This window comes from Hevea brasiliensis, chromosome 5 (assembly GCF_030052815.1).
Source record: "Hevea brasiliensis isolate MT/VB/25A 57/8 chromosome 5, ASM3005281v1, whole genome shotgun sequence".
In the NCBI taxonomy this organism is placed as follows: Eukaryota; Viridiplantae; Streptophyta; class Magnoliopsida; order Malpighiales; family Euphorbiaceae; genus Hevea; species Hevea brasiliensis.
Genome location: NC_079497.1, coordinates 4551685 through 4578134, shown reverse-complemented (window position 1 = coordinate 4578134; position 26450 = coordinate 4551685). Strand labels below are relative to the sequence as shown.

Genomic DNA, 26450 nt, shown 5'->3' with positions numbered 1-26450 from the left:
CAAACATCAAGAGCATTGCATAGTTACTACGGTATATCCCAATAAACTAACTCTTTTTTTTTTTCAACCAGTTCTGTACTCATCTTCTTTCATCTCATATACAGCCTCCTTCTCATTTCCATCTATTATCTTCAACACGATCCTTTTCGGTTGATAATCTACAATCACCTAGTGACCTAAAGGGTTGGTGACAAGTATGTCATCTTCTGACCCATCTATCGGTATCCTCTTTCAACAGGAGGTACAATGCATATATAGGGGTGAACATAGTTAGGGTCTATCAACACATACTTAAAGGTATTATAATTAGGAAATTTACCTCTGATAACATCTACCGGATTTGGCTCCTCTCGAGCCATAGCGTACACGCGGGATGCTACTTCAGCCTCGGGGTGTTCTATAGTATTAGAAGCTCTCTATGATGTACCAGTTACCTCTGGTCTCATCGGTCTTCTACCACTCTATACTGTCGGGGTAGACTTCTGAGTCTGTGGTGGAGCTGTGGGAGCACTCCTCCGTGGGCAATCTCTTAAAAAAAAAAAAAAAGCTTTATGTACCCACATCTGAAATATCCACCCGTTAGTAATCTACACTTTCCTCTGTGCTTCTTCCTATAATGTGTGCAAACTGGCATCGGGATTGATCTCCGTGCTATAGGACCCACAGAATTTTCAATTGATACACTCATCTGACCTCCTCTCCTCGGGGCAAATCGGAACCTCTGCCTCTATTCTCTACTCTGAATTTAACCCTGAGACCCCCTGGGTCTCTTGCTCTCAGCAGCCTATGCCGGATCGGCCAGTCTGCACCTCTCTTGCACTGCCTGTCTCTCCTAAACTGCTCATCATTTCTAACTCTCTCTACTGGGGTCCTATATACTAGCTGGGGAGGTGGTGGCATAGCTCTAGTGACCTAACGGAGCAATTGAGTCATTTGCTCTAGGAAGGCCTGTTGTGTCCTTACTAAAGTACCCAATGATGGTTCTGCTCTACTGCTACTGCGCCCCTGATTAAACGTAGGTGCAGGTGCGTGAATCTCTACTTCCTCCTCTATCGGTCTTGGAGGTCCGTGCTCTGAAGGATCAGATGTCATCGATCCAATAAAACAGACAAAGAACATATCTGCAATAGTGCCACCTCGACTCTATCTAAAGGCCCATGTATGTGATGCAACTATTTCTTTCTATCTATCTAGGTCTAGGACCGCCTAAACCTCTGCTCTGATACCACTAAATGTGACGCCCCTTACCCATCTATTGTATAGCCGAGCAAGAAGTGCCACATTCGGTGCCGGAGCACCCTATCTTGTCTTGTCATGTCTATTGTAAATTTTAATGTCCTTTAAATCAGGTAATTTAAGTGTAGAAATTTTTTTTTTATATCTTTTTTTTGTGGAGACCCGAACAGATCCTCTTCTGTTTTATTAGCATCTGGCGGGTTCCACTATCACCTGTTAACATATTCATAGTCATCTCACATATTTCCATATCATATTCTCTTTTATCATATCATTCACAACTATTTATGAGATCTCAAAATGAAGTGTCATCTATTGCATTCATATTGAAATTCATAGATAATAAATTATAAGTTTTCATTTCAAGTCCAAAATAAAATACATCATAAACTAGTAATTACATCATGACTAGACATAATGAACCAAAATACTAGTCTACACATGGGCCCTACCAAAATATAAAAGACTAGTGAGGTGACTCGATCAGAGCGATCCGGCCTAACTCATTCCAAATACTACTGTGGCGACTGCTGATCTTCAGTACCTACACGATGGAAAACCAACGCACTAAGCATAACGCATAGTGGTGCATAATTTATAATAACAATAATTAAACAATTGAATTAATATTTATAAATCATAAATTCTGGGTCTTTTACATTTTTTTTATTAAACTTTGAAAACAATTAAAATTATTGGGATCTTTCCTATTTACTTATTGTATATTCAGTATTAATTAATTATTATCAATGCCCAAGAAACCTATAACAAATTATAAAAGTTGGATACACGGGAGTATACGAGTTAGAAAGCCATATGTCTACCTCAGATACATCCTGCTGCATGAGGCCACCGTCGCACGAGACTCAGCTAGGCTTGTAAAGCCAGAAATAAAGTAGGTACAATGGCTAGTAAGTAGGCATATAGCCTGTAGAACAATCATACCAGACATATATTGTAAGTTCATGATTTTCTCGGTAGGCAGTACTGCTATCTATAGTCCCTAATTGGTATACCAATTTATCCAAACTAAATAAATAAGTCTAGGTATACTATGGGCAATTAAACATTTTTAATTAATTTAGCACTATTCACTATTACTATTTTCAAGTACTGTTCATTAGTACCATTAATTTCATATTAATAGGACATTAGTCCCAATTTACATATTCATATCATTTTTAATATTTAATTTTCCTTATGAGTATTTTAATTATCATATATAGCATTTTTCCCATGAACCTTTCTTTAGGTTCATGTTGATGTGTTATTTTTATCTAGGAATTTGACTAGGTTAGGATGTCTATTTAGTCACACTTTCTTCATAACAATTGCTCCTCTATGTTTAAACTTGAATTTCAGTTTTTGAATCACTGAATTTGGAGTTATAGAACTCAAGTTCTGGTCAAAATACCATAACTGGTCCATTTGCCTCTAAGCTGTCCAGAATTTACAATTCCTGGTCAATAAATTTTGACCAGTCATTTGATCATTTTATGGTCATTTTTAAACTTAGGTTCCTTCACAAGATATGTTCTTCTATGTCTTAGGGACTCCGAGGTACAATTTCATAATTTTTCAAGCTTGGTATAGTGAGTTATAGTCAGTGTATTAACCTGGACTCTCAGTCCTATAAGGGCAATAACCAACTTCAGGGCAGTATGTTTGACCCTCTTTTTAGGGTCTTTACACTTAGAATTTGGCAAAGGTGTCTAAATAAATATTGTAGCCCTAAGTATCATGTTTCCAGATCATATTGGACATCTCAAATGGAATTTCCTAGTGGGAGTTGTGGCCAAATGAACACACGGTATCAAATCGCATTCTGGGTTCAACTTAACATTTTCTAGATTTCAATTCCTAACTTTGGCTAATATTTTCCCTAGGATGAAATGGTTTCTAGAGCTTGGTCAAAACATAAAAATTGTTGTGCTATGTCTTATAAAACTTTTGGCACTAGTTTCACTCAATTAGCAGCTTTGGAGACCAAGTTATGGCATTTTTGCCAAAACTGGTCAAGCATACCAAAGGAACAGTATTTTGGACAATTTCCGGGTTTGCAGTTTTAGTGACTCAAAGGCAAAACCGGGTTAAGTGGTCTTCATGAAAAGTGTAGCCCTATGTCTAAACTTTCCATGGGTAAAAGTTTAGGTCATTTGGACCAGTATAGAGAGAGTTATGACCAAATGAACACGTACTGTTCATTTAGTCATTTTCTGGGTTAGCAGTTTCAGTGACCCAATTTGTGCTAACAATTTGAATTTGTTAAAGGTAAAACTGGGTTTAGTGGTCTTCATGAAAAGTGTAGCCCTATGTCTAAACTTTCCATGGGTAAAATTTTAGGTCATTTGGACCAGTATAGAGAGAGTTATGACCAAATCAACACGTACTGTTCATTTGGTCATTTTCTGGGTTGGGTTGCAGGGAAATCCGAATTTGGGCAGTATTTAGATCAAGTTTTAGACAGAATTTGGGCATAGTTTCTTCATGGAAAATGGGCTATTTTGGGTCTAGTTTCACATCCAATTGGCCTCATACCAATTGGGGTCACACAATTTTATTTATGGCCTAAAATGTACACTGCCCTCAACAAACACAACTTGCAGAAAATTTGACACTTCCAAAACTCAGTCTCCTCCAACTTCCTTACTTCAATTTGCATGCAATACACTTCTATAAGCAACAATCTCATCCCAATAGATCAATTTCAACATTTTACACAAAGTCCTCAACATTTACACAAACCCTAGTTTTCAAAGTTTCAAATTTACACAAACACTACACAATCAAACACCCAAATATTTCCACTAATTACACATTCTCATGGAACCATTTTTCATCACTTAAAAGAAATAAACTTCAAGTTCCATGGCTGCCAAAAAGTCAAGGGTTCTTTCCTCTAGATTTTCTTTTTATTTTAATGGTATTTATGCTTAACTAAACATGTTTTTCATGTTTAATAAAGAGAAGAAGAGGGATTAGTGCACTAACCTTACTTGAGCTTCCCAAACCTCAACTTTCTTGCTTCTTATGGGTATCTATGGCTTTGTTATGGACTGGGGAGTATTTTTTGTGAAGGGTGCTAAAGGTTTTGATGGGTAGAAGCTTGGGAAATCAAGCTTGAAGCTTTATAACAATGGTGGGGAGAGAGAGGCCAAGGGAGACGGCAAGGAGAGAGAGGGAAGAGGAAGAAAAAGATGGTTGGTGGGGTTTTGTCTCTTGTGGTTATTTATATATATACATTTATGTGTGCTTTATTATTTTTAAATTTCATAAATCTATTTCCTTTCTTTTCTTTTCTTTCCTTTTCTTTCATTTTCTCTTCTCATTTTTCAAATTCAAATTCATAAAATTAATTTATGTTAATTATTCTATTTCCAAATTTTAATTTGACATTTAAGTCAAAATTCACCTCTAGAGGTGAAATGACCAAAATGCCTTTCATGGTGCTCATCAGATTATTTTTATTTTTTATACCAGCTAATAAATTTTCTAAATTTTATTTTATTTCTCAAAATTTTTCCTATATTTTTTTAATATTTATTTCATTAACTTATGCCTCCTCCCTATAGTTTAAGTGTAGTTCCAAACATTCTGACTGTCCGAACAGATATTAGTCATCGGAACAGTAAAATGTGCGGACTACCTACGGTGAGGGCGTTACAATTCTTCCCCTCTAAATACAATTTCGTCCTCGAAATTTACACACTGTAATTAATCGAGGGACCGCTATCTCCTTGTCTTTTCACCTTTTTGTGTTATAATACTGTACTTTCTTTTTTTAGTCTGTCTTATTAATCCTTATTCTACAATCTTATCCTTATCTCAATTTACTATTGAAAATACGTAGCTCTACACAATAGTCTCATATCGGTACTGTAATCTGCAGCTTACAGCATAAACACCAAGAGCATTGCATAGTTACTACGGTATATCCCAATAAACTAACTCTTTTTTTTTTTTTAACCAATTATGTACTCATCTTCTTTCATCTCATATACAGCCTCCTTCTCATTTCCATCTATTATCTTTAACACGATCCTTTTCGGTTGATAATCTACAATCACCTGGTGACCGAAAGGGTTGGTGACAAGTATGTCATTTTCTGACCCATCTATCGGTATCCTCTTTCAACAGGAGGTACAATGCATATATAGGGGTGAACATAGTTAGGGTCTATCAATACATACTTAAAGGTATTATAATTAGGAAATGTACCTCTGATAACATCTACCGGATTTGGCTCCTCTCGAGCCATAGTGTACATGCAGGATGCTACTTCAGCCTCGGGGTGTTCTATAGTCTTAGAAGCTCTCTGTGATGTACCAACTACCTCTGGTCCCATCAGTCTTCTACCACTCTGTACTATCGGGGCAGACTTCTGAGTCTGTGGTGGAGCTGTGGGAGCACTCCTCCGTGGGCAATCTCTCAAAAAAAAAATGCTTTATGTACCCACATCTGAAACATCCACCCGTTAGTAATCTACACTTTCCTCTGTGGTTCTTCCTATAATGTGTACAAACTGGAATCGAGATTGATCTTCGTGCTATAGGACCCACAGAATTGTCAATTGATACACTCATCTGACCTCCTCTCCTCGGGGCAAATCGGAACTTCTGCCTCTATTCTCTACTCTGAATCTAACCCTGAGACCCCCTGGGTCTCTTGCTCTCTGTAGCAGCTACGCTGGACTAGCCAGGTCCAGACCCTCTCTTGCACTGCCTGTCTCTCCTAAACTGCTCATCATTTCTAACTCTCTCTACTGGGGTCCTATATACTAGCTGGGGAGGTGGTGGCATAGCTCCAATGACCTGATAGAGCAATTGAGTCATTTGCTCTAGGAAGGCCTGTTGTGTCCTTACTAAAGTACCCAACGATGGTTTTGCTCTACTGCTACTGCGCCCTTAATAAAACGTAGGTGCAGGTGCCTGAATCTCTACTTCCTCCTCTATCGGTCTTGGAGGTCCGTGCTCTGAAGGATCAGATGTCATCGATCCTATAAAACAGACAAAGAACAGATCTGCAATAGTGTCACCTCGACTTTATCTAAAGGCCCATGCATGTGATGCAACTATTTCTTTCTATCTATCTAGGTCTAGGACCGCCTAAACCTCTGCTCTGATACCACAAAATACGATGCCCCTTACCCATCTATTGTATAGCCGAGCAAGAAGTGCCACATTCAGTGCCGGAGCACCCTATCTTGTCTTGTCATGTCTATTGTAAATTTTAATGTCCTTTAAATCAGGTAATTTAAGTGTAGAAAATTTTTTTTATATCTTATTTTTGTGGAGACCCAAACATGTCCTCTTCTGTTTTATTAGTATCTGGCGAGTTCCACTATCACCTATTAACATATTCATAGTCATCTCACATATTTCCATATCATATTCTCTTTTATCATATCATTCACAACTATTTATGAGATCTCAAAATGAAGTGTCATCTATTGCATTCATATTGAAATTCATAGATAATAAATTATAAGTTTTCATTTCAAGTCCAAAATAAAATACATCATAAACTAGTAATTACATCATGACTAGACATAATGAACCAAAATACTAGTCTACACATGGGCCCTACCAAAATACAAAAGACTGGTGAGGTGACTCTGATCGGTGGCAGATCTGGTCGGAACTCTGTCCAAATACTACTGTGGTGACTGCTGATCTTCAGTACCTATGTCTAAACTTTCCATGGGTAAAAGTTTAGGTCATTTGGACCAGTATAGAGAGAGTTATGACCAAATGAACACGTACTGTTCATTTGGTCATTTTCTGGGTTGGCAGTTTCAGTGACCCAACTTGTGCTAACAATTTGAACTTGTTAAGGGTAAAACTGGGTTTAGTGGTCTTCATGAAAAGTGTAGCCCTATGTCTAAACTTTCCATGGATAAAATTTTAGGTCATTTGGACCAGTATAGAGAGAGTTATGACCAAATCAACACATACTGTTCATTTGGTCATTTTCTGGGTTGGGTTGCAGGGAAATCCGAATTTGGGTAGTATTTAGGTCAAGTTTTGGACAGAATTTGGGCATAGTTTCTTCATGGAAAATGGGCTATTTTTGGTCTAGTTTCACCTCCAATTGGCCTCATACCAATTGGGGTCACACAATTTTTTTTATGGCCTAAAATGTACACTGCCCTCAACAAACACAACTTGCAGAAAATTTGACACTTCCAAAACTCAGTCTCCTCCAACTTCCTTACTTCAATTTGCATGCAATACACTTCTATAAGCAACAATCTCATCCCAATAAATCAATTTCAACATTTTACACAAAGTCCTCAACATTTACACAAACCCTAGTTTTCAAAGTTTCAAATTTACACAAACACTACACAATCAAACACCCAAATATTTCCACTAATTACACATTCTCATGGAACCATTTTTCATCACTTAAAAGAAATAAACTTCAAGTTCCATGGCTGCCAAAAATTCAAGGGTTCTTTCCTCTAGATTTTCTTTTTGTTTTAATGGTATTTATACTTAGCTAAACATGCTTTTCATGTTTAATAAAGAGAAGAAGAGGGATTAGTGCACTAACCTTACTTGAGCTTCCCAAACCTCAACTTTCTTGCTTCTTATGGGTATCTATGGCTTCCTTATGGAGTGGGGAGTATTTTTTGTGAAGGGTGCTAAAGGTTTTGATGGGTAGAAGCTTGGGAAATCAAGCTTGGAAGCTTGATAACAATGGTGGGGAGGGAGAGACCAAGGGAGACGGCAAGGAGAGAGAGGGAAGAGGAAGAAGAAGATGGTTGGTGGGGTTTTGTCTCTTGTGGTTATTTATACATATACATTTATGTGTACTTTATTATTTTTAAATTTCATAAATCTATTTCCTTTCTTTTCTTTTCTTTTCTTCTTCTTTCTCTTCTCATTTTTCAAATTCAAATCCATAAAATTAATTTATGTTAATTATTCTATTTCCAAATTTTAATTTGACATTTAAGTCAAAATTCACCTCTATAGGTGAAATGACCAAAGTGCCTTTCATGGTGCTCATCAGATTATTTTTATTTTTTATACCAACTAATAAATTCTCTAAATTTTATTTTATTTCTCAAAATTTTTCCTATATTTTTTTAATGTTTATTTCATTAATTTATGCCTCCTCACTATAGTTTAAGTGTAGTTCCAAACATCCTGACTGTCCGAATAGATATTAGTCATCGGAACAGTAAAATGTACGGACTACCTACGGTGAGGGCGTTACAGCCTAGTTGACTAGTATGGATAGGTTGGCATGCCAATAGGATTCTGACAGCTGTTCTGTAAATGGCTTTATGCCATACTGTGTTTTTACGGCTTATTATGCCGCACTGTGACTTTAATAGCCTACGGCTATATATATTGTGTATTTATTTTTGGCTTATTGCCAGATTAACTATATGGCTTTTTAGCCACTCTATTTGCACACCGAGAGACACTTTGTGACCGATGGTGTGACGGCCCGAGGTACTAGGTACCCAGTGCCAGTATATCCGTTTATCCAGTCTGGTCAGTATATAGGCTACACGGGCAGTAATTCAAGTACTATTAAATTTAAATAACTAAATTCAGTCTTCTGACATACAACACTACCAAAATTAGCAGATATTAAAATGTTAGCAAATAAAGGTAGAATCAACAATTATGAAGAACACCGATGCCATAAATTTATTTACTTTATTTTAGTGTATATTTCTTTATATTGAGCACCACTAAGCAAAATTGCTTAGCGCGTTGCTTTTGTAACGCGTGGGTATTAGAGACACAGCTGGGGAGCCCAGCAGGCCTACGACCGGGTGAGACATCAGATCTGCACAGGAGTCCAGAGTCATCTGCACTGCATTGCATACATGGTAGGACTTAGGATATCTTGTATTTTGTACTTTTATTGTATATTTGAAATTTGGCCCTGTATTTAGTAATGTTATGAAAGCTCTAAAGTTTGTAATATTTTGTACATATTAAATAACATGGAGATTTTCTGTATATATTTAAATTATTATGGACTGTATTATGGAACTGTTTAATGACTGTAAAAGTCTATAGACTTTATTGAGAAATAGAGACTGTGAAATATTTAAGAATTTGATATTATCATATTAAACTATTTTCAACAGGTTTGGAAGGACAGTTTGTCCGAAATACAGATGGCACCTTGCCAAATTTTTATTACCATTTTAAAACACTGATTTTATTAAAGTGTAAAAATAGAACCAGTATGCTATGAATAGCAAATAAAGACTTCTTAAAATCAAACTGAGTTTAGAAAATGTGATAATCACAGACTAACTGCTCCGGCACGCCGTGTAGCACGCCTTGCTCGGCTATTCTGTAGAAGGGTAAGGGGTGTTACAGTATTCGTAGTAGATAAATTCAGGTCCTATCTTGTGGGGACTAAGGTAATAGTGTACACAGACCATGCAGCTATCAAGTATCTCCTTCAGAAAAAAGAGGCCAAACCTAGGTTGATAAGGTGGGTACTGCTCCTTCAAGAGTTTGACTTGGAAATTAAGGACAAGAAAGGAGTAGAAAATGTAGTAGCAGATCATTTGTCTGGATTGAGGCAAGAACAAGGAGATCAATTTGTGGAGAGAGCTTCCAATAGATGATTATTTTCCTAATGAGCAGTTGTTGGTAATCATGAGTGCAAAAATCCCTTAGTATGCAGATTTCATGAACTATTTGGTGTGTGGAATCCTTCCACCTGATCTAACATGGTAGCAAAATAAGAAATTTCTTTTTGATCTGAGGGATTACGATTGGGAAGAACCATTTTTGTTCAAGAGATGTAGAGATGGGTTAATTAGAAGATGTTTATCTGATGTGGAGATAGGGAATGTTATTAAAGATTGCCATTCTTCACTTTATGGGAGTCATATGAGTGTTACAAAGATTACAGAAAAAGTTCTTCAAGCAGGGTTCTTTTGGCCACATATATTTAGAGATGTGAGAAAGTTTGTAAATACATGTGATAGGTGTCAAAGGATGGGAAATATCTCAAAAAAAGATGAAATGCCCCTCCAAAACATATTGGAAGTAGAACTATTTGATGTGTGGGGCATTGATTTTATGGGACCCTTTCCATCATCCTTTGGACACAAGTACATTTTAGTTGGGGTAGATTATGTGAGCAAATGGGTTGAAGCTATACCATCTCCAACTAATGATGTTAGAGTTTTGATCAAATTCCTTAAGAAGTTCATTTTTACAAGATTTGGAACTCTACATGCCATTATAAGTGATGAAGGTTCTCATTTTTGCAACCATCAATTTGAGAGATTATTACAAAAATATGGAGTAAAGCATAAGGTTGCAACACCCTACCATCCACAAACTAGCAGTCAAGTGGAAATCTCAAATAGAGAGTTGAAAAGAATTCTTGAGAAAACAATGAATAGTTCAAGGAAAGATTGGTCACTAAAGTTAGATAATGCTCTTTGGGCCTATAGGACAGCTTTTAAAACTCCCATTGGCACCACCGCTTTTAGATTGGTTTATGGGAAAGCTTGTCATTTACCTTTAGAGTTGGAGCATAGAGCATATTGGGCCATAAGGACACTAAATTTTGACTTAAAGACTGCATGAGAAAAAAGAATGTTACAATTAAATGAACTTGAGGAACTTAGATTGGATGCTTATGAAAATACCAAGCTTTACAAGGAAAGAACTAAGAGATGGCATGATAAGCATATTAGGAGGAAAGAATTTCAAGAAGGGGATGTTGTTCTCTTATATAATTCTAGGTTAAGGTTATTTCCCAAAAAATTGAAGTCAAGATGGTCAGGGCCTTACACTGTTACAAAGGTATATCCATATGGAGCTGTGGAGATAGGGAATGAAACGTTAGGTACTTTCAAAGTTAATGGGCAGAGATTAAAGCATTATATTATTAGAGAGCCCACACAAAAGGTTGTAGAGGTTTTATGGCTTAGTTCCCCAACTGGGGATATTTAGGTGATTTGGAGTGGAAGGTCAAGCTTAAGACCTTAAACAAGCGCTTCTTGGGAGGCAACCCAAGTGTATCCTTTTATAGTTTATTAATTTTCCGTTTCATTTCATTTTTAGTTTTTACCCTCATAAAACTCAAAAGTGACATTTGTTTATCTTTTATAGGTCATTCATGAAGATTGGGCAAATTGACACTTATAGTAAAAAGAAAGAATTGAAAGGGAGCAAGTATAGAGCAAATTTCTGCACTTTATCCATTCCCTATGAATAGTAACACTTTTAAACTTGTGCTAAACTGCTGATATTGAAATCTACTTGATAACACATGTTTGACTTTGTGTCTTTTGTACATTTTTGTGAAATGCAACTTAAGGGAGGATCAATTTTGATGTTTAGGACTGATGTGAGCTTTATTGGAATGCAAAATTAGTATTTGTTGAGTTTTACCTTTTAGTGTATATATAGTTTTTGTGGTCTATTAGAATTTGCATGTTTTTGTTTGAGTTACTATTTATGTTACTGTTCACGCTACTGTTCATGCTACTTAAGAGGTCAATTTTTATATCTTTTCTGCAATTTTTGAATGCTTGGAATCTATCTCAAATGTTATGGAAAATGTGCTTTGGGTATAAGCTTAGGAATAAGACCATTTCATTAGGTTTGCAAAGGGTAATCACAATCCATGCCTAATTTGAGCTATTTGCCTTTCAATTCCCTTATGGTTGTATTATGTTTGATAAGTTTATGAGAGATGATGAGCTAAAATTCTTGAATTTTATGGTGTTTATGTGTATTTGAGATTTGCTGAGGGTCATGATAGTATTCCATAGCATTTAGACTGTTTTTGATAAGTGAAGTCACAAATTTTCCCAATGTAACACCCCTCACCCGTCTATAGTGTAGCCAAGCAAAGTGTGCTACACGGCGTGCTGGAGCACCTAGTCTGTGATTATCTCATTTTCTAAACTCAATTTGATTTAAGAAGTTTTTTATGTAAAATTCATATCATACTGGTTCTATTTTCATACTTTAATAAAATCAGTGTTTTAAAAAAAATAGTAATAAAAATCCGGTAAGGTGTCGTCTGTATTTCAAATAAACTGTCCTTCTAAACCTATTAAAAATAGTTCAATATGATAATCTCAACCTTCCAACTAATTTTTTATTATCAAAATTTCATAATTTCAAAATACAATCCATCATAATTTACATTCATCCAAATACTCTCCATGGGAGTTTAATATGTACAAATTATTACAAACCTTAAAGTTTTATGATATACATATTACATAACAAAATGTCAAAATACAACTGATAGTCATTACACAAGATCCTAAGTCCTACCATGTATGCAGTGTAGTGCAAATGACTTTGGACTCCTGTACAAATCTGATGTCTCACTCGGTCGTAGGTCTGTTGGGCTCTCCAGCTGTGTCTCCAATACCTATGCGTAGCAAAAGCAACGCGCTAAGCAATTATGCTTAGTGGTGTCAAATATAAAGAAATATACACTAAAATAAAATAAATGAATTGTTTATGAATTTATGACATCGATATTCTTTGCAGTTACTATTTCTACTTTTATTTGCTAACCTTTCATTTTTGCTAATTTTGGTGGTGCTGTATGTCAATAAACTGAATTTTGCTATTTGAATTTAATAATGTTTAAATTAACTGCCCGTGTAGCCTATACACTGACTAGACTGGATAAATGGATATACTGGCACTGGGTACCTAGTACCTCGGGCTGTCACACCATCGGTCACAAAGTGTCTCCCAGTGTGCAAACAGTGTGGCTAAAAAGCTATATGGTCAATCCGGTGATAAGCCAAGTATAATAACACAATCCGTATAGCCGTAGGCTATTAAAGTCACAGTGTGGCTTAATAAGCCATAAAAACACAGTATGACATAAAGCTATTTACAGAACAGTTGTCAGAATCCTATTGGCATGCCAACCTATCCAAACTAGTCAACTAGGCAAACTAGGGCACATTACAAATTAATTGTTTAATTCTTCATTTTTTTGAGTTTACTAGTTATCATGTAATTCACAAGTCAATGTAAATATTGACCTTTTTAGGTAATATGGATAAGTTGATTCTAGCATCAACATGTCACAATTTGTAATTCAATATGCTGCCAATATAGTGCAATTTACCCTTTTCACAAGTTGGCATTCATTGCCAAATTACTTTAAGCTTCATTGTATGTAAATGTCAAATTTTCAATTTTAGTGTGCTAGATTGGTCTAGCTTAATGTCCTATTTCTCTTAGTTTTTAGCTTCTGGTCAAAGAAGCAAAATTGTAGCTCTATGTCTTATTGAACTTTTGACACAAATTTTAGGTCATTCTGAATTGTATAGACCAAGATATGGTTAATTTACTAAAGCTAGATAGATTGCATCTTTAGTGCAAAATTTGGTCAATTTTAGGTCAAATTCAGTTCTGGCAGTTTTGGTTCCCAAATTTGGGCAAGTAATTTGACTTGTTTATGGCCATTTCAGGGCTTTAGTGTCTTCATAAGAATTGTATCTCTATGTCTAAGCTTTTCATGGTAAAAATTTCAGGTCATTTGGACTTGTTTTGAGTGAGTTATGGTCATCTTAGTGACTACTGTTCATATGGTCAAAAATCTGAGCTCGCACTTACCAATTCCGGATTAAGTCATTTTTAAGGTTAGTTTTTAGGTAGAATTTTGGCAACATTTCTACATGAAAGTTGGCCTATTTTGTGTCTAGTTTCACCTCTCATTGGCTTCATACCAATTGGGATCACCAATTGTCACTTATGATTCAATTTACCTACTGCCTTCACAACACAAAATCTGCACACAAAGAACACTTACAAATGACACTTCTCCTCCTCCCAAAACTACAAATATACATTCATAACACTTCTATACCATTCATCATATCTCAATCATGTCCATTTGGACAGAATATACAAGTGCTCCATGTACATTAGACAACCCTAATTTGCAAAGTTAAATTCAACATAATATATACATGAAAACACTTGATTATAACATATACCTCCCAACCATTACTTCACATACACTACCCTCAATTCATCTTCACCATAATTCATCAAGAAAATTCATGAAACCAAACACTAATTCATGAATTTAAAGGCTGCCAAAATTGACAGTTTACTAAGATATACAAATTGCTTTCCAAACCTTCAAATTCAAGTACTCAATGTACATATACATAGAAACTAAATTGCTACAACTTTAAAATGACTAAATCAACATTATTTTCCATCCATTAGAGGAAAGAAAAACTCAAGTTACATAGGTTCTCATGGCTGTCGAAACTAAACAATACCATAACTCAATAAATTCTTCCATTCTCTTTACCATTCAACTCACCTCAAACTAAACATGAAGTTTACTAAAGCAAGGGAGGGGATTTGGTCACTTACTTCTTTTGGAGCTTGCTAAAAACTCACTAAACTTCCTTCTTTTTGCTCCAAGTATGCTGCTCAAGGTGTGTAGACAAGGTTTAGTGAAGAGAAGTGTGAGAACCATGGCTTGATGATGAGTTGATGAAGCTTGCAATGTGTGCGGCCATGGAGGTTTTGGTTGAGAGCTCTATTTCGGCAAGAAGAAGATTGTAGAAGAAGAAGATGAAATGAGTGGGATCTGCTGTCCCAATGTCCCATATGTGTCCCAAATTAGGAGTTAGTAGAGCAGTTAGGTTAGTTTTATTGTTTAATTATTCAAAGTTTCATTATTTGCACATTTACCTCATTTCTTTCACTATTTATATAATGTATCACAATTTAATTTTTCATGACATTTTCAAAGTGTAATACCATTTATTTTTAATGGACATTTAGGTCAAAAGGCAACTCTAGGTGTCAAATGACCAAAATGCCCCGTTTCGGGTTGTATTCCCAATTTTTCGGTAACACCGATTTTTGTCTGTTTCTCGATTTTTTTTTATACTAACTTATTAATTTTTCTTTGATATTTCTAGTGTCAATTACATTTCAATAAACCTTTAATTATGTTTCAAAATTTAATTCCGAGGGTTCCCCGCAGTCCTGGGGTCAGCAATTGCCTTCGCCGTAACTTCCTAGTGCGGTCACCCATCGCTACGGTGCCGGCTCGTTTAACCTAGTTTCATTTTCTCTCTTTCATTTTTCTTTAATTTTTCTTATATTTTCTTTTTATTTATTTCATCATTATATGTCTGTTCACTATCACCGAAGTGTAGTTCTAGACATCCTGATTTGCCCGGACTGACATTAGGTCACCGGAGCAACAGAACGTACAGAACACGTACAGGGAGGATGTTACACCCAGAACCTGCCAAAATTTGCTGAAGGTATTGGTTACCCTAAGCTGTACCCTATGCAACTCCTGCTTAACCCTAAGCAAATTTCTACTTAACCCTAAGCAACACCAGAATCTTTAGTAGATTAATAGATTTCTACTTAACCCTAAGCAAATTTCTACTTAACCCTAAGCAAACTTAGATCTAGAGATAGACTAAGGATTAAGAGGATTAATAGATTTATTAAGGAACCTAATGAGTTTTAGTTAATTTCAACTCCACGAAAGTAGGATTGAGTTAATTAAGACACTCTTTGTCTCACTCGAAAGAGTATTCAAAAGATTTAAGAATTAATCTCTTTGAAACCCATAATTTCCATGTGTTTGGATAACTGATTTAAAATTCCAAAATAGTTTGAATATTAATCCCTAAACTCCGAAATAACTTTATTATTATTGTTGATTGTTAGTTAATTTTAATTGATTAATAATTTAATTCTTGCCTTATTTCATTTGTTGAGTCTATTTCCTACGGTTTTAGTTAAATTTTCCATTTAGGTTATTTCTTAGTTGAATTTGCTATTATACCCCTTAATTCCTAATCTCTTGCTCTAATTACTTTTTAGCTCAAATTTAGCTAAAATTAGTTAATTTTATATCAAAAATTTAATCATTAACACAACTCTTCGAGCGAACGATATCTTATCTACATTACTTATGTGACCCGTGCACTTACGGTTGGGCCACATCATCAACCCATTAGTTAACCTGCAAATTTAAATCTCCCGTCAAAAGATTTGCACTGTACATAATATTCTTATTTGAAAAGACAAAATATTCTAATAACAAAAACACAATAATTTTATTGAATGAGAGAAAACACCACAAAAACTTAAAATCTACCAAGATAGATTTGAGGTTTATTCACTCAAAAGCTATTAATAATTATAAATATTAGTAAATATGCCTAAAATTTTCGAGCGGTCACATATCTGAAAGTTATTAGAAAAAATAAAATAAAATAAAGGGAGAAATTGCCATCGGTGAAAACACTCACTAGTAGCTATCCAAAAAAGAGATTAAAGGAAGGAAGGATGGAAGAAAGAAGGTAAGATAGGAAAAAATGAGATTTCTAGAAAGAGGGCAGAATCCCTCTCTCTAGAAGCTTAATTTCAACTTCATTTATTTTGTTTACTACATCTGATTATTTTCTTAATCAAATTGATTTTTTAAATAAATAAATATGTTATATTTGATCAATTGAAAAACAATTATTTAAAAATTTATAAACTTAAATGGAATATTTTATTATATCAGTTCTGTTAATTTCGACTTGAGAAAAACAAATTACAAACACGGCCTATTATCAAGGTTAGCTTAATATTTAGAGGTGGGCTCGGTTTAGGGTTTGAAAAATTCCGAAATTCAATTCAAACTCTCTTTTTTTTTTTCTATAAATTTGTGCAATTACTATTTTTCTAATTTTTTAAATTTCTAATTTTAAGAGAATTTTAATTTAAGTTAAAATTTTAAATAATATGTGGTTTAAAGTTATCAAATTGAATCAAAATAAAATGTCTATAAAATTTAAATTTTAAATGTTTAATAATGTTAATTATAAATTGAGAGGAAAATAAGAAAGGGATATACGACCATTCATCGTGTAAATAGACTAACTGATGTTACAGTAATGGGAGGGTGGGAAATCAACAGACAACAGTGACGTTGAGGCTGCCGGAGGAAGTCCATCACAAACAAATCGAATTTGTTTTTTGTACCGGATGTGCATGCTTCCATAAACCCAACATTGTGAAATATATCTAACATTATTTTTTGGTTTTTTATAACATAAAATATCAATTTATAAGAATTTTCTATCAATTCAAAAAATAATAATTTTTAAAATAAATATATAAATATTATAATTTAATCATATTTTTTAAGAAGAATATTATATAATTATGATTTTGATTATTATATAATTTTAGAATAATATAAATTCTATTATTTAAAAAATCACAATATCAATGTATTATACTAACTTCACGGACATAAAAGTAAAAAATAAATATAAACTATATAAAAAAAAATTAGTTTAGATAACATGATAATACAAGAAATAAAAAATTATTATTGAACTAATAATTGGCCATTTATCTTATGGCGTAAGAAGTATCAAAAGAAATAATAAAATTTATTAGGCTTAGCTTGATGATGGTTGATGTGTCCCAACCGCAAGTGCACGGGTCGTTCAAGTAGTATAGAAAAAGATATCGTTTCCACGGAGAGTTGTTTTCAATTGAATTTTTGATATAAAATAAAATATGTTAAAATTGTATTTTAATCAAATAAATAAAAGAAATTTGAGAATTTGAAGCATAAGGTATGAAAATGCAAAACTAAATTCAAACAATGACTAATTTAATAATTCGCAAAATAAAAAAATTGATAATATTAATAATGAAAATTAATAAAATGATATTAAACTAAACACTCAAAAGTAACAATAATTAATAAAAGATGATTCTAGAGTTAAGGGTTCATATTTAAGTCATTTTGGGATTTTCCCTAGTTAGTCCAATCCATGAAATTTATGGGTTTAAAGGAGATTAATTTTAAAATCTTTTGAAAACTCTTTCGAGTGAGACAAAGAATGCCTTAATTAACTTAATCCTACTTTCGTTGAGTTAAAATTAACCAAAACGCATTAGGTTCTTTAATCAATCTATTAAAACCCTCTTAACCCTTAGTCTATTTCTAGATCAATTAAGTCCAATTTCTTGATTAACTATCACTTGGTTTTCTCATTTCAGTGCTTCAACCAAGGATTAAGAACATAACTTAATGGGGCCCTTCATTAAGCATGTGAATAAGCACACAAGAAATGGATTAAATCTCATAAATTTCATTAAATTGGGACTAACTTAGTTTAAATCCACAAAAATAACTAAAATATTACATCCCTTACTCCAGAATCAAAGAAAACTACTCACAATCCATGTTTAACACAAGAAATTATAAGTAAAAGAGGAAATAAATCATGAAAATAAACTAAAACTAAAGAAACCCGGTTGAAGAAATGTAGAAAATGGTGAAGAAGAGAAGAAGAAGCTGGATTCTGCTCTCCAAGAATGAAAGTCGACTGTTCCTCTGTTTTTCTGCCCCTTTTTTTTTTGTCTTCCTCTCTTTCTTCTTATCGCCAAAAATAAGGTAAGGGCACTATTTATACTTTTTGACAAATAACCCTAAAAATGGTGTGTTTGAGAAAGGGATTCATATGTAAAAATTCTTCTGCCAGCTCATTATGAAGACTTGCACAAGTTGTGCAAGCTTCCTATGCAGATTCTGAGCAAATTTGATAATTCCAGGTGCTTCCCGTGAAGCTGCATAAGCAGGGCGTGAACCTGCATAAGTTATGCAGGTAAGTCATGCAGATTTCGGTAGGTTTAAGAATTTGCCTCTTATCTCTGTGCAGAACTGCATAACTTATGCAGCAGGTTATGCACATTTCGGTCACTTTGCATTTTTCAACTTTCAAGCTTTGTTTTTGATATCTTTGGCTATAGGAATCACTCTTCACTGGCACAATTACTTTTTAGTCCCTCAGAAACACCATTTTCACTTATAAAACAAAAGAAATTACAATTTAACCCATAAATTGACAATTATGAAAAATCATCTAAATAACTAATAAAATTAGCTAAAAGTGACTAACAAATAAATGAAATGGCCATGAAATTAAACCTAAATGACTATTCAAAATGCATGTAACAATGGTGTAATATTTGATTTGGAAAAATTAATTTGAGTTCATTCCCTTCCTTTCTAGTACAGCAAAGCCCAAATTGTGTCCCCAATATTCTTTATTACTAAACAAAAAGAAGCCATCTAAATGTCATAATTTATTGGTGAAACATAATGAGGGTCCTTGGATTGAAAAGTGAAGTTGATGTGTTATCGTGTATTTGATTAACTGGATTGGATGAGTCAGACTAATTAATAATTAATTAATTAATTGATTACAATTAAAATGTAATAGTGATGTATCCATTTCAAGTGTGACGCAAGCTTCTTTTTACCTTTTTTACTATCAAATTTGGATTACCTCACTTTTAAACATCACTTTGATTGAATCATATTTCGATTTATCATTTATATGGGTCAAAACACAAATGTATTTAAATTTTATTTTAAAAAATTTCTGGGTGAGGCCCATTACTATGGGATAATGTTACCTTACATTGGTTTGAGATAAATAATTTGTGATAAATATAAGACTCAATAAACTTCATTCCCTTTAGTTAGTTTTTGGAATAGAGTTAGGTCCGATCCATTTTTTTTATATGGTATCAAAACCTCATAGATGTTCATGCTTGCAAATGTTCATACTTGGATGTGAGACATGCATTGTCAATTTATGCTAAATATAAGAGTTAACTTAACTTTTGACGTGAAATTAGGCCCGATCTATTTCTCTAATAATCAGAATTGACAATTTAATTATCAGCCAACTTTCAATAGATATTGAAATTCTGGTCCACTGAGCTGCTGAAAAATAGCAGGAAAGCTTATATGACAAAATTCCAATATTTCACACTGCATCCAAAATGAACATACACAACAGCACGTGATAGGAAACCATTCCTTCGTTTTATTCTATTCATGGCATTACAACAAGGAATATTGAACAACATTATCAAGCAATTAATGTTACTGTTCTTTTTTTATTATTATTATTATTTTTTGCATGTCACCCTACTTGTCACCAAACTTCACCCGAAGATTTTTGACAGCTTCCTTATCTAGTTGGAAGGCCTTAGCCAGAACATCAGTGTGACATCCCTAATTTTTAAATTACTTATTTTATGGGTAAATATAATATTTTATTTTATTAAAATTTTGAGAAATTATTTGAAATTTTTTGAATTTTAGTAATCGGGTTTGATTTTTTCAAAATCAATAAACTTTGTTAATTTTTACAAATTAATTTAAAAACCACGTAGCAAAACTAAAAATATATTTTGACTTTAGAAATTTTTCTGAGTTTTCTGAAATTTTTGGGCCTCGTTTTTTGTCTCATGGTAGAGCAAAAATTTAATTTCGGTTATCCTAAATCAAACCGACTAAATCGAATTGAATCGAATCGAACCAGTCCCCTTCCTTCTTTTCTTCTCCTTTCTTCTCTCTCCCTGATGCCCCAATTCTCCCTCCCGTTTCTCTCTCCTCCCTCTCCCTCCGCGCCGGCCGCCACCTCCCCTCTCCTCCCCTCCCCTCATCGCCGGTGACCTTCCCCACCCCTCCCCCACTGCCGGCTGGCCTTCAAGTCTCCGGAAAACTATGCCAAAAACCTCCCCGGCGCAAGCACGCCGGTTCAACTTCCCAAGCCGGTTTTGGCCGATCCGGCCACCAATTGGACTGGGTCTTATCCCAAAGCCCATTTACACCTCAAGAGCTTTCCATAGACACCAAGAACACAAAAATCCATCTAACAGTTTGTCCAATTTTTATTCGGAAAGTTTTAGCCCATTTCGATTTTTGGGCTAGATTTCTCGCAAACCGTGAACCCCATGAAAAATTCGAGAGTACTAGAGTGCTCCCCTAGATGAAAGTTTCACAGCAATATCTATTTCAAAATTTTATGACATCATTTTTCGGTGGGTCCTATGAAACTTCACAGTGTTTTTTTTAGGCATTAAATGAGCTTAATAAATTTCGTAAAAATTATGTATTAACCCCCATGTTATGAGCTTCGCGTTGGTATGCTCATTTTGCGAAAATTCGACAGTTGCTCGGGTCTGCAATTTTAGGCCAGGCAAGCAAGCTACCAGGAAAGATTCAGAATTGGGTCAAGATTATAGGCTAACCCATCATTTTCAGACGTCTCGGACGCGTCCTAAGGGTCGCAATTGGTATAGGTAAACCCAAACCCTCATTTTTCTTAATTATCTAGGCTTGATTTTGATTAAAAATCTATAAAATATTCGTAGTAGGTTAGAAAATTATAATTCCTTTTATATTAGCTTAATAATATTGCTAAGGACAGCGGGGCAAAATTTTAAAAGTTTTAGAGCTCATTTGGGTAGTTTTTACAAAAGGGTTAGTTGTAGGGACTAAATGGTAATTTTCTAAATTGTGGTTGTTGACTATTTAGATGGGCCCAGGAGGGGCCATGTGATATGATTGAGTTGTGGTTGTGAGACTTGTGGATATAAAAGTGTATTTTGAGCCCTTTTGCAGGTTGGGTAGGTCTTAGGTATAGTGAGAACTCTACGAGATTTTCAGCACGACTTAAGGTGTCTTTGATTTTTTTTAAGCTTGTATTGAGTCAATTATATTAAATAATTATAATGAAATTATCAGGAGAGCCGGAATAGCCTTCCTCCTCCGCCCAGCCACCACAGTGACCTCGATTCAAGTCTGTGAATAAAATATTGATTTTAATTATAATTTCAATATTATTATATGTTCAAATATGCTCATGCATCACTTATGAATATATATTTATGTAGTTAAATACTAGGCATATTTTATATTGTATCTTTATTTGATGAAATGCTATAAATGTTGTTTTATAGTAATTTAGAGCAGTGTGCATGTATTGGCGTGCACGTGGTGTGTGGTATTGGATATGGACAGGACGGGTAGATGCGGCTAAAGCTTGACTCGCTGGGACCCAATCCTTTTATGGATAAGTCGGGGTAGGCATGACTCGAGATGATCTCGCTGGCCCCCGCATTTGGTCTATTAAGCGAAAGTTCGACTTGAGATGCACTCGCTGGCAGAGGTTGGATTAAGAGTGCTGTATAGGGGATTAGCTCCCATATATGTACTGTTTGAATATTATATGGGTGTGTGAGTGCTCCAAATTACCCTTTTTATTGTTTATGATGTGATTTGTATGAAAACTATGAAGGTGTTGCATTCCACTCTTTAGGATACATTAGCTTTAGATAGCTATAAAAATTGTACTTAAAATAGGTATTTTACTCTCTGAGTCAAACACTCACTCCTGTTCACCTTATTTTTCCATGATACAAGAGATTTGTTATTGAGTTCTAACCTACCTCTCTCCTTCGCAGGCAATCAATTAATACCTGTTATGTTTTGTATAATTTTACTAACTTTCAGAACTTCTCATGTGTTAGAAGTATTTTATTTAAATTGGGTCTGTACTATAATGTCGTGTTGGATTTGTAAATTTATTAGATGCATGTATGATTGGATTGGATGAGGGAGCTGAGCCCCCATTTGATTTTATGACATTATGAGTATGTGGAGGGTGAGCTGAGCTCCCCAAATTGTTATATATTGTGCTTATAGGTCGGGCTAGTAAAAAACTCTCCATTGTATGGTCCATGTTATGACCGGACTTTGTCCAGTTGAATTATTGAAAATGGGCTTAAAATGGGCCTTAGGATTGGGTTAAAGAATAATTAGGCTTACTACGGGCCTCGGGGGCTTTAGGCTGGCTCAGGTCCTAGTGTCGGTCCGGCTCATAGGTTGGGTCATGACAATCAGGATTAATAGGTGGATTATAAGATCCAAAGGCTACATTTGCTATAGTGATAAATCTAGGATTTTAGCTGTTTAAACTAGCAATGGCAACTCCATTGGTCTTTGCAATATTGAATTGAAAGTGAATCAGGCCGATTCGGAACACAAAAACATCTCCTGGGTTTAAGACTTCACTAATAAGGCGATTGGGTTTGGATGTGACAAAGCCAATGTAAAGAGTGCCCTCAAGGACTAAAAGGAAATATTTCTGTAGCACGAGGACGAATGTGGGGAGGATTTAAACCATCATTCTATACGAGCGAGGGACATACCAAGAGTGTTAACTTTTGGTATGTGCTCAACGTTTAAGAGGGTTACATTTGATCCAACTTGATTTCCTGTAGTTCTAGGAATATTGAGTCCCGAAAAATTAAGAGAAATCATTGGCTACAGCGAGGTTGGGATTTTTGCAAAATTTTCCATTCACGAACTGCATGACATAAATGTTAACTATTACCATTCCATGTAAATCAAAATAAAGGACTGTTAAAAAAAACGTAGGTATATGTAGGACAAAATTATGACACACAGAAGTCCTGGAGAGAGCTGGGGTCATAGGCAGGGGCATATGAGAAAGCCAAAATCCAAGAATGCGAAGGCTAGAAGGAAATGACACTCTTCATTTGATCAAACAGTCTCTAGCTTGATATAGCTTTAATTTTGATGAGAGAAATCTTGCGTGATTACATTTCTATTTGCAGATGAAGGTCTGGATAAACCATGTCTAAATTGTTTACTGGGAATTTTAATTGATAAACAACTTCAAAATTTTAAGTAACAGCTCGATTAATATATAGTCTTGCAACAGAACTTTTTTTTTTTTCTTTTGGATAAATTCTTGCAACTGAACTAGAAGACCATGCAAATTTTGGTGGCATAATTATAAGTTTGATTGCTGCTAAATCATTTTTTAATCTCTAATAATGATATGGTGTTAATATTAATTATGTACATATACAACAACGAAAAATAACGATTTTTCAAGGAGTGGTTTTGGTTGGCCATCTTCTTCAAGCTAGCTATGATCCAATCCAAGACGAGTTAAGCAGTACTCATTCAGCAGGACCATGGAGACAAAGGGAACAAATGACCTTATTCTGGTAATTCTATAACTAATTGGAAATCCTAGGTTGGGTATTTTGTGAAGGGCTTGTCCTGGGTTTAGCTGATTTTTTATAAGCATAAGATCCATTAAATATAAAAAAAAAAAACGAGGAGAAAAACTAATTAATTTGTCAATATATAGTTGTAGGTGTATAACGGAAAACAAACTTATTTAAAAATGCAACTTTCTATACATTTTCCAAGAAGTGGTTTGGGTTGGGTATCTGCTTCAACGCAATCTCAGTTAAATTATAGTTCAACGCTCAATGATTGTGACCATGGAGACACAGTAGATAACGGTTGTCTAAGTGTGTCAAATATAAGACTTAGATAAATATTCTTGTTAAAGTTAACTTTTTTAATGAAATTAGGTTTGATCTATTCTCTCAATGTTAGACTACTCGTAGATGTGTTTACTTGCCAACTTTACATTTCAGATATTCAGGCTTGAACTTAAGGAGTATATTGTCTCATATTAATCTGTATAAAGTATTTATATTAAATATAAGATATAGGCAAAATTCCTCCTTTATAATAAATTTTGGGGTGAAAATAATGCCCGTACATTTTCTTTGCAATAACTTTCTGTGCTTGTATCTAATTGAAAGCCCCATATAGTAAAATCACATCTAAAATTGTAAGTTTTTGGAGTTTGAATCTTAATTAAAAAACAGAATCTCGTCTGCTGTCTAATTTCATTTGGCAAGGAACATGCTACATGCGGGTGGTTGAGCAGTCATCGATTACCGAAAAATGGGTACATCATTTGTGAGCTAATAGCTGCTGAACAATATTGTCTTATAATATTTATCCAAAAAATTTAATCGGAAGCTTTTTTTTTTTTTCCGCAGATGTTGCTTTGGCGTACCTGTAAATATTTTTATATTTTGGGAAGTCAAGTCATCGAATTACGTTTCATATATTAGTGGTATTAATTAAACATTGAATTCTAACTAATTAAGAGCATATTCCAACAACTTTGAGCATCTATCTAAAACTTTATGTTATGTTAAACCAAAAAACAACAACAACAACAACTACTTGATGTTGAACACAGCGTTATCTCATGGGACTGAACAAGAACACATCTCTTTATTTAATTAGAATAGGCACACCAAGAAATTACATCATTTTATTTGATTAGGATACGCTTGCTCAATTATTGGAGACACTGCATCGAACATAAGTAAACTTTATTCTTAAACAGTGAGCAGCACTGACTTAATTTAAATGGTTGTTTTATGCATTGGCAAACAGTTTCTGAAGTTTTACCACTTCATCGTTGTCCAATTGGAAGGCCTTAGCGAGAACATCAGGATTAATGGGTGGATTAGGCCCGAAGATTGCATTTGCTATCGTGATGACACCTGGGTTTTGGCTGCTTAGACCAGCGAAGGCAACTGCATTGGTCTTTGCAATATTAAACTGGAAGTGAATGAGACCAATTGGAAACACAAAAACATCTCCCGGGTATAAGACTTTAGTGAAAAGGCGATTAGGGTTGGATGTCACAAAGCCAACATAAAGGGTGCCTTCCACGACTACAAGGATCTCTGTGGCACGAGGATGGGTGTGAGGAGGAATTAAGCCACCATAGGGTGCAAAGTCTAACCGAGCGAGAGAAATACCAAGAGTATTAAGTCCAAATAGTTTATCAACATTCACGAGGGTGACATTGGATCCAACTCGATTTCCTGTATTTCCAGGAACATTGAGTCCCGGAAAAAAGAAATCTTCAGCTACAGTAAGGTTTGGGTTCTTGCAGAACTTCCCATTGACAAACACTGCATTAATATATCAAAGTTATTGTCAGTAACCATTGAACATGCATATAACAAAATGAGAAAAAGATTTCTATACAGGAAATACATATCTTTATAAGATAATGCTATGACAGAAACATGAAAGAAAGCCGAAAAACTGAAAGAGCCGAAAAACTGAAAGCAAGCTTATATATACCAGCATTCTTAGGTTCAGGTATGGCAACACAGAAGTCCTGGAGAGGGCTAGGGTCAAAGGCAGAGGCAAAAGAGAAAGCCAATGCCAGAGACAATAAGCCAAGGAAATGAAAGCTCTTCATTATATGTCTACTTTCTTTAGCCTTTAGTCGTTGAGGGGAAGATGTGAAAAATCTTGCATGAATAGATGAGTATCTATAGATGAAAGTTTCTCAAAATTCTCTGACGTGAAAGGTTGCCAGGTAGTCGTTAATGGTTGCCTTTTTTTTATTTCACCAATTACCAATTCTTCTACAATTGTATATGCATACATTTAATCATTAAATCATCCCTCCTTTTGAATTAATTTCCAATATCAACTTGGACTGA

At 34.7% G+C, this 26450-nt stretch overlaps 1 protein-coding gene and 1 pseudogene across 1 annotated transcript; both read right to left on the bottom strand.

Moving 5' to 3' along the window:
• LOC131180044 (germin-like protein subfamily 1 member 20) overlaps positions 1-23479 on the bottom strand; it is a 45423-nt pseudogene extending 21944 nt beyond the window's left edge.
• Positions 23480-25231: 1752 nt separating this feature from the next.
• LOC110670506 (germin-like protein subfamily 1 member 13) lies at positions 25232-26203 on the bottom strand. Its single transcript, XM_021832576.2, has 2 exons — positions 26083-26203; positions 25232-25907 (listed from the first exon to the last, which is right to left on the bottom strand). The coding sequence occupies exons 1-2, from the start codon at positions 26201-26203 to the stop codon at positions 25363-25365; spliced, it is 666 nt and encodes a 221-aa protein (XP_021688268.2). The 3' UTR covers positions 25232-25362.
• Between the last annotated feature and the right edge of the window lie 247 nt (positions 26204-26450).

Bases quoted from the DNA above. Each gene is read 5' to 3' on its own strand.
- LOC110670506 (XM_021832576.2), bottom strand. From the start codon at position 26,203: ATGAAGAGCTTTCATTTCCTTGGCTTATTGTCTCTGGCATTGGCTTTC. The intron at 25,908-26,082 runs GTATATATAAGC...ATATTAATGCAG, and splicing joins ACCTGAACCTAAGAATGCTG to TGTTTGTCAATGGGAAGTTC.